The sequence below is a fragment of the Glycine max genome, chromosome 13 (genome assembly GCF_000004515.6).
Source record: "Glycine max cultivar Williams 82 chromosome 13, Glycine_max_v4.0, whole genome shotgun sequence".
Taxonomy (NCBI): Eukaryota; Viridiplantae; Streptophyta; class Magnoliopsida; order Fabales; family Fabaceae; genus Glycine; species Glycine max.
In genome coordinates, this window is record NC_038249.2 from 21,596,899 (window position 1) to 21,606,544 (window position 9,646).

General features: G+C 31.8%; 2 protein-coding genes across 2 annotated transcripts; one reads left to right on the forward strand and one right to left on the reverse strand.

Moving 5' to 3' along the window:
* Positions 1 to 3,103: 3,103 nt before the first annotated feature.
* LOC100789201 (beta-galactosidase 15) lies at positions 3,104 to 7,436 on the forward strand. The gene is made up of 17 exons (XM_003541267.5): positions 3,104 to 3,496; positions 3,579 to 3,787; positions 3,893 to 3,959; positions 4,061 to 4,153; positions 4,247 to 4,390; positions 4,486 to 4,574; positions 4,700 to 4,805; positions 4,897 to 4,984; positions 5,080 to 5,198; positions 5,296 to 5,457; positions 5,536 to 5,729; positions 5,823 to 5,926; positions 6,021 to 6,130; positions 6,229 to 6,462; positions 6,562 to 6,776; positions 6,868 to 7,144; positions 7,226 to 7,436. The coding sequence occupies exons 1-17, from the start codon at positions 3,332 to 3,334 to the stop codon at positions 7,331 to 7,333; spliced, it is 2,484 nt and encodes an 827-aa protein (XP_003541315.2). The 5' UTR covers positions 3,104 to 3,331; the 3' UTR covers positions 7,334 to 7,436.
* A 523-nt stretch (positions 7,437 to 7,959) lies between these two features.
* Positions 7,960 to 8,904, reverse strand: LOC100804384 (ethylene-responsive transcription factor ERF017). The gene has a single exon (XM_003542323.5). The coding sequence runs from the start codon at positions 8,825 to 8,827 to the stop codon at positions 8,228 to 8,230; it is 600 nt and encodes a 199-aa protein (XP_003542371.3). The 5' UTR covers positions 8,828 to 8,904; the 3' UTR covers positions 7,960 to 8,227.
* Between the last annotated feature and the right edge of the window lie 742 nt (positions 8,905 to 9,646).

Sequence of the window (9,646 nt, forward strand, 5' to 3'; positions counted from 1 at the left end):
CATTCCAAACTTGCTGAGTCTTATCACAATCACGCAAGAGATATAAAATGGACTCCGGGGCTTCTCCACACATCCAAAGAAATGTGTCAAAAAACACTGAAAACGTTAGTTAGTTGGCAAGCTGTTATGAAGAGCTAGCCACTGTTGGAAGTGAGAAGGACCAAAGCCACGGCCAAGAATCAGTTCGGGTATCAGATGTAATAAGCAGACCTGACAGTATAGATTCAAGAGGAGGAACTTCATCATCCAAAGAATCATTCACAAGGATATTGCGCATGCATTCCTTACAATCCTCAGCCAGCATCGAAAAGTTCCAATTAACATCATTAAAAACATAATGAACCATTAAATGAGAATCTTGGATATTAACATAATTTACCAAGTCAGACAGATAGGCTTGCCATAGCCACCTATCGAACCAAAAGGAAACTTTCCCCTTGCCTATTCTTATGATAAAACCCTCCTTCGGCTCATTTACAGTTTTGACAATGGACTTCCAAATATAGGAACTACCATTAGGAGCATAAGCACGCAAAATAGAATTATTGCAAAGGTATTTATGCGATAACAAATACGTAATTACATTACAAACTAATACGTTATGATAATTTTAGGTGAATGAATTAGCAAAGTAAAATCGTCATAACCTAATACGTAATTGATTTGGTTAGTTTATATATTTTCTTTTCTTTAATATAGATTTGGTTTTAGTCCTTAAAAATTATGTTCACAATGTTTTAAATGTACCTAATTAACTTTAACAATGGATTATTTTCCACAAAAAGAAAAATAGTTATAGCCCAAGACAAAATAAAATGATTAAATCACATTAGTACACATTCTTTTCTTCAATATAGTTTTTGTTTTAATCCTTAAAAATTAGGTTCACAATGTTTTAAATGTACCTAATTAACTTTAACAATGGATTATTTTCCAACAAAAAATAGTTATAGCCCAAGACAAAATAAAATGATTAAATTACATTAGTACACATTATTTAAAACAAAAGGTATATATTGCATGAACAGCTAATGTATATTGCATTGCCTGAAAAAATGGCATTGGAGTGATAAAGTAATTTAAATACTCAAATGTAAAATCCCAATGTAAATATTTATTAATATGTTGTTGGTCTTGGTGAAAATGAATTCAGATATTTTAAAAAAGATTTTGTTATGAGTTTGTGAATAAAAGAATGTGATTGATCACGAACAAAAATATTATTAAAGATGATTAATTATCTAGTTTTCTAATCAATATTAGTCTCACATAAATTTATTATAAGTGTTAAACTTTGATATCTAGTGGTGTTAATTAATTTTGTTTCACTCTAGAATAACTCATAGAAATGTTAAAATGCTCTTGGTTAAAACATAGTTCAAATTTATAATAAGATAAGTCTATAAAAAGAGTAAACTAAGAAACATTTAATTGTATAAATTTATGCTAAAATATTCTAATTTATTGTTTTAAAAACTTCCATATTATTTTCAACAATTTATTTATAACTTACTCCAATCTATAATTGTGTCTACAAGAAGTAATATTAAGAATTATAGTTTTCTTCTAGGAGTAATACAAGAAGTAATATTCTCATTTATCGTTTTAAAAATTTCCATATTAACCCCAAATTTCATCAAGAATTAATATTAACAAGTATAGTTTTCTTCTAGGAGACATGTAAGTTATGGTTGGAAAAAAATACAACTACATATTGGAGTTTTAAAGTAATTATTTTTTAAAGTGTATTTTTTTAACAAATATTTTTGAAACATCATTGGATCTTTTTTTATTTAAATTTTGATTCTTGGAGATTAATCCCTTGTATCAAACTGAATTTTTTTTATTGTTAAGGCATCCAAAGTTTTGAAAAAAAAAATCAAATACTAAAAAAAACCAAAATTTAAGAAGAGATGAAGTAATATTATTTTTTATCATATTGAAATTAAAAAATATAAAAAATCATTTAACAGTTACTTCTTACAAAGTTACAATAGTTTATAGTATTTAATACTTTTATCTTATTTTAATCAATTAATCTGGTAAACATATGTATAATTAGTTGGAATGAGCTTATAAATAATAAAAATTTAATAAACATCTTAGTGTGAAAATATCTACACTATCATTTATCTAAAATAATTTATTAATTTTTTAAAGTGACTATTATAAATATCATTAAACTTATATCATAATATTATTTGTAGTTAGAGACAACAAACCACTCTTACATCATATTTTTCAGATGACAAATGTTTATCATTAAACAAAATCTTATCATCATTATGGTAGTAATTATATAATTATATATCTCCTCCTATTTCAATTTTCATAGAAAATCTCATCTGTGTAAACTTTACTCCTCGGGATTGTTTTAATTGCGGGCTTTTAAGCCTTTACTCCTCAGGATTGTTTTAATTGCGGGCTTTTAAGCTTATTATAAAATAAAAATATATGTTTATTTGTTTAAATCATGTTTAATTTATTATTATCCTTGTAAATTAAAATCCTTTGTGTATTTATTTTAATTATATCTTTTAACATTTTTTTTCTTATTAAAAAGTGCATTTCATGTATTACTATGCAAATAATACTTAAACATGTATTTTCATCATCTAAATCACTCTCCTTTTGTTCCTACATATTTTTTCTTCTTCTTAAATCTTTGTCTATTTCAATTTAAAAATAATCCTATAACACACTTTAACTTGTTTATTATAAATTTAAAATATAATATATTTATTTAAAAACATTCATTTATTATGAATTTTAATTATATTTAATTTTTAATTTTAAAATATTTTTTATGAACTATAATTACACATAAATAAATGTTTACCTTGTGCACAGCAACAACTACAATTTTAAATAAATTACTTTTTTAAAATAAAACTAATTAGAAAATAATGTAACTAATGAGTACAGTTCTGTGGGCCAACCCAATCAGTCTCTAAATAACATTAGACTGGGTTCTAGGAAAAGACATCTTGAATTAAAAACAACTTTGAACTGCCTCCAAAAGAAAAGATTCTTTTCATTGATTAAGATCTTGACCGATTGAATCTTGAGATGGATACTGTCCTCTCTCTCCCGTTAAAGAATAACGGAAGAATGTGTTAAGATATGAAATTAGTTAACCATGCTGTTTTCTACGAATACAAGTCTGTTTGAGTAAGATTCTTTTGTTATGATCTTAACAGAATATCTTGGAATGAAACTAACAATTTTGAACTACACTACTTTTCACTTTTCTCAGTATCTATAAATAAAGAAGTACAATTCAGAGATTAGATCACATTGCTTTCTTTCTTTTCTATCCGAGTCTTTCACTATGATGAACTTTCTCTCTCTGTCCGTCTGGTTTTGCTTTGTTATTTTGTCCTTCATCGGCTCCAATGCTGTTGAAGTCTCTCATGATGGAAGGGCTATCATAATTGATGGTAAGCGTAGAGTGCTCTTATCTGGATCAATCCATTATCCTAGAAGCACCCCTGAGGTAAATATACTCATTTATTTATCGACACTAATTAGTCACCCAAAAAGATTGTCGACTCTAATTTTGGTCAATTTAATCATAGATGTGGCCCGAGTTAATCCAAAAAGCCAAAGAAGGAGGATTAGATGCAATTGAAACATATGTTTTCTGGAATGCACATGAACCTTCACGTCGTGTGTATGATTTTTCTGGCAATAATGATATCATCAGATTTCTCAAGACCATTCAAGAGTCTGGACTTTATGGTGTTCTTCGCATTGGTCCATATGTTTGTGCCGAATGGAATTATGGGTACATTTAATCATCCTTTTGTTTTGTTTTAATGCATGCTATAATATTTTTTTTATCATGAGTAGTCTTATAAAATTTTCAATTATTTTGTGTGGCTACTTTTAGAGGGATTCCTGTTTGGGTTCACAATCTACCTGATGTCGAGATTAGGACTGCCAATAGTGTGTACATGGTAATGCTTATTTTTTTCTCATTTGTATTATATTGTTGAGCTTTTTATATGTTTTTCCAAAATATATTATTACTGACTTTTGTTTTAATTTTGGAATTAAGAATGAAATGCAAAATTTCACTACTTTGATCGTGGATATGGTAAAAAAAGAGAAACTTTTTGCTTCTCAAGGTGGTCCCATAATTCTTACTCAGGTACTTTATTTTTTTCCGATCTCCTTATGAATGGTTCATTGAATTTTATTTCTTAAAAAATTATTTACTAACAAATTGGTCAATAATTTTTAGATCGAAAATGAATATGGTAACGTAATTTCACATTATGGAGATGCTGGAAAAGCTTACATGAATTGGTGCGCGAACATGGCAGAGTCCTTGAACGTTGGGGTTCCATGGATCATGTGCCAGGAGTCCGATGCTCCTCAGTCTATGGTATGTGTGTGTATATCTATCTATATATATATATATATATATGGATATATAATTATTATGTGAATCTGATCATTTTACATTTTTTTATATGCTAGATCAATACTTGCAATGGTTTTTATTGTGACAACTTTGAACCTAATAATCCTAGCAGTCCTAAAATGTGGACCGAAAATTGGGTAGGCTGGTATGTCTAATGTTCTTAACTCGTATTTAAATCTTCATTTTTTAAAAGAAAAAACAGTTTTAGCTTCATATTTTTATTAATAGATATTAAATTTGTGCCTTTATTTTTTGGGTGAATTATTTAAGGTTCAAGAATTGGGGTGGCAGAGATCCACACAGAACTGCTGAAGATGTTGCTTTTGCTGTGGCTAGATTTTTCCAAACCGGAGGCACATTCCAAAATTATTATATGGTAAAAAATTCACCGTTCAAATTATTAATCGTCATGTCCCTGATCTTAATTAATTTTTACTAAGATGTATGTATACGATTTTTTGGTTTAGTATCATGGTGGCACTAACTTCGATAGAACAGCCGGGGGTCCATATATTACCACATCATATGATTATGATGCTCCTCTCGATGAATACGGTAATTGAATTTATTTAAATGTTTAGAATTAAATTTATTTATTTATTCTTATTGAATATAAAACTTATGGATAAACCTTTGATATTTATTTGCAGGCAACATTGCCCAACCAAAATGGGGTCACCTCAAAGAACTTCACAATGTTTTGAAGTCAATGGAGGAAACTCTTACTAGTGGGAACGTGTCCGAGACTGATTTTGGCAACTCTGTTAAGGTAAATTAATGGTATAAACCCACTAACAAATTCCATGACTTGTGTTGATACTTCATTAAAATAAAAGTTCTTATTATAATATACTTTCAAATTTAAGGCCACTATTTATGCCACAAATGGATCATCAAGCTGCTTCTTGAGCAGCACCAACACCACCACTGATGCCACTCTAACATTTAGAGGAAAGAACTATACCGTTCCAGCATGGTCTGTTAGCATTCTTCCTGATTGTGAGCACGAAGAGTATAACACTGCCAAGGTTAAAGAAAAATCCTATACTAAGTTTAATTCACTAAGATCAATAGTTATGTTAATAATTTAAATTTTTTTCAATCAGGTGAATGTGCAGACCTCTGTAATGGTTAAAGAAAATAGCAAGGCAGAAGAGGAGGCAACAGCGTTGAAGTGGGTGTGGAGATCAGAGAATATTGATAATGCTCTTCATGGTAAAAGTAATGTCTCTGCAAACAGACTTCTTGATCAAAAAGATGCGGCTAATGATGCTAGTGACTATCTTTGGTACATGACAAAGTAATCACCTCCACTTAACTTTATGTTTTTAATTAAATTCATTCGCTTCTCTTTGTTCTGTTGATCATATTTTTTTTTTTCCTTTTATGACAGACTTCATGTCAAGCACGATGATCCAGTTTGGGGTGAAAATATGACTCTTAGGATTAACAGTAGCGGCCATGTAATTCATGCATTCGTCAACGGAGAACATATTGGTAACATTTTAGAACCATATGCTAAATTAATATTGTATCGACTCTATTCGTGTCAAATTTTCAGTAACAAGATTTCCACTTGTTTGATGAATAGGTTCCCACTGGGCCACATATGGTATTCACAACGATAAATTTGAGCCGAAGATTAAGTTGAAGCATGGAACGAATACTATAAGCTTGCTTAGTGTCACTGTTGGACTTCAGGTACTTTACCTATGGACGTTGATGATTTAATTTTGCATATAATAATAAATTTTTGTTTCAATTTTACTGATTAACAATGCTTATATCTCGTGAAATAGAACTACGGGGCATTCTTTGATACATGGCACGCCGGTCTTGTTGAGCCTATTGAGCTGGTCAGTGTAAAAGGTGATGAAACCATCATTAAGAATTTATCCTCAAACAAATGGTCATACAAGGTAGGGTTGCATGGTTGGGACCACAAACTCTTTAGTGATGACTCACCCTTCGCTGCTCCAAACAAATGGGAATCTGAGAAGTTACCCACAGACAGGATGTTGACTTGGTACAAGGTAATTAAATAATCTTCATTTTCTTTCAATAATGTTTTCAATTGTTATGATCTTTTAATTTCAAGTTAAAAACTAATTTAATGTGTTTATAATTGGAAGACTACTTTCAATGCTCCTCTGGGGACAGACCCTGTTGTGGTGGACTTGCAAGGAATGGGCAAAGGCTATGCTTGGGTGAATGGTCAAAACATTGGACGTATCTGGCCTAGTTACAATGCGGAAGAAGATGGTTGTAGTGATGAGCCTTGTGATTATCGTGGAGAATATACTGACTCAAAATGTGTTACAAATTGTGGGAAGCCAACACAAAGATGGTTGGATTTACTTTTACACATATTACACTATCATTTCTTGTGTTTATAAATTATTTATTTTAATTTATGTTTTATGCTGTAAATTATTCAGGTACCATGTCCCTCGCTCTTATCTTAAAGATGGTGCAAATAATTTGGTTTTGTTTGCGGAGTTGGGTGGGAACCCATCACAAGTGAATTTCCAAACCGTTGTTGTTGGCACTGTATGTGCAAATGCATACGAGAACAAGACCTTGGAGTTGTCTTGCCAAGGTCGTAAAATCTCCGCTATTAAGTTTGCAAGTTTTGGTGATCCAGAAGGAGTGTGTGGAGCATTCACCAATGGCAGTTGCGAGAGCAAGAGTAACGCACTGTCCATCGTGCAAAAGGTAATTAAGAGTCTCTTAGTGTCTTATTTTCTTTAAGATTATTATTAGCATGATAATGGTTTGAGTTAATAACTTCTGTAGGCATGCGTTGGCAAGCAAGCATGTTCATTTGATGTTTCAGAGAAGACATTTGGTCCAACGGCTTGTGGAAATGTTGCTAAGAGACTTGCAGTGGAGGCAGTCTGTTAGGACTTTAGAAGATAAAACAAAGGGCAATTTATGGGTAGATTTCTTAGGTTCAGGCCCTCGTTGCAATAAAGTTTAGATTAGGGCCCAGCAGTTATCACTGGTTACCAGAACTAATAAAATTTAAATTGCCTTTTGTTATTTTGCTCTTGGAATTTATCTAAGCCATGGTCTTTCTACTATTGATATATTCGATAAATATAAAATAATAATATTGAGAATTAAAAGGCATAAACAGACAATTATTACCGAATAACAAGAATAAAATATGCATGTTGAAATCCATCTAACAAAAGTGTACTAATAAAATCTCGTCTAATGATGTTATTAATGTATTATAACATTATAATTATTTGAAACAAATTTAGTTAATGATATTTAAGTGTTTTAAGCTACATTAAGCTTTTAAAAAAGTAAAACATAGTCTAATTTGACATTCTTTTATTAAAATTAGATTAATAGCACTTGTTTTAATAAATAAAAAAACCCTTGTTAACCGATGCGTTTAATATTTGTCATAAAAATAATTCACCTTTTATTTATAAAAGTGATCATAGAATAAAAAATAATCTAAAAAAATAACAATTAGTATTTGGCGACGGAGAAACTGATATTTTCATTATCGAATGAATCAGAAATTATTTTTTTCACAATATCTGTTATAAGAGCTTTACAAATTACAAATATCTTGTTTAAAAAAAAGAAATCACAACTATCTGGACAAATTGCATTACTTTTGGTGCTACAGTTGCATGGATATCATAGTTTCTTGGTTATAGGTTTGGTCGTCTAAAAAATAACCAATCCAAACCCGGGTCATTGCCACGGTTCCGGAAACAATAAAACTATCCGCAACCGTGACCGGTTTTGCCGGTTAATACTGGATTTGATTGCCCCTCAAAAATTCCACAAGAAAGACTCATCAACTATGAACCCTTCCCCGTTTTCTTCTCCATAATTAAAGTTCAGCATTTCCGGCACATAAAAACCGCCACTGAAATCATCAACACCGGGGAAAATCCCGTAATCGGATGCGTAACCACTCGACCCAACGGGAGTGAACAAATCCGTTAGCGAACCGTTAAGTGTGGTGACGTCACTGTCCGTTAGAACGGTCCCTTCTGAAACAGAAGGCGATAGAGATTGCATGGGAGAATGTTCGGGTCGACCCGAATGTCCCTCGTGGGGCCCAGCGTTGGCGAATTGTGCGGCGGCGACCTGAATCTGTGACGGCGTCATGGATTCCCCGCCGGCGATGTCGGGTGGGTTGTCGGGGAAATTGAACTTGGCGTTGCGGCCACGTAAGCAGAACATTGCGGCGTCGAAGGCACGCGCGGCCTTCTCGGGGGTGTCGAAGGATCCCAACCAAATCCTCTGACGGCTGTTGGGTAGTCTTATTTCGGATACCCATTTGCCCCATTTTCTCTTTCGGACCCCTTTGTAGTACTTGGAATCCCTATGCTCCTCTGGCTTTTCGCTACTCGGCTTCACCATCATATGTTTGTTTTTGAATTGTTTTTTTGTTTCCACACGAAAACAATTTTTTTTATTTATTTGTGAGAACTGAAAACTTAGTAGGTTGCGGCCTATATATATATATGTTGCGAGTATGAGGTTGACCGTACTATGTTGTGTGAGAGAGTTTGATGAAGCGAGGGAAGAATTTTGACTGCGGTCAGCACTCACTCGGCGAGGCGCGTACCTGGGAGAATTCGAGAGACCCATTGCGACTTGTCTGTCTACGTGGCACCCCATGTTAGCCCTACGCGTTCTGAAATTTTTAGGTGGAGGAAGATAATCTTGGACCACGTGTGTATTGTAATCCACGTGAACTTAATACAATTTGGCTAGGGATTCTATTTACTGCTACTCTCAATATTTAATGTTTGATTTGCTTTCAACATTGGGAGTATTTCTTAATGAATATATATATATATAACTTCAATTTAACACCCAAAATACTAATAAAGTGAGAAAAAAATATAAAATATTTAAAATATTAGAATGTAAAAATGTCACCACTTTTTCTTCAACTTCAATTTCATAATTTTCATTGCTCCCTAAAAGCAACAGTTGATAAATTAATAATAATTTTTTATATTTAGAATCAACGTATGAAAGCTTTTCAACTACAAGAAAAATTTCAAATGGTCTCTCATATTCTTTGATTTTTAACATGTTCCATTATATCATGTCAAATTTAAGAATTTCAACAAAATATAAATTTGAAGTGATTTTGATAGTTAAGAATCAAATACTATTATTTATTCAGTATCTACAGAAAGTAACTCTAGAAAAAAAAACATTTAATACTAC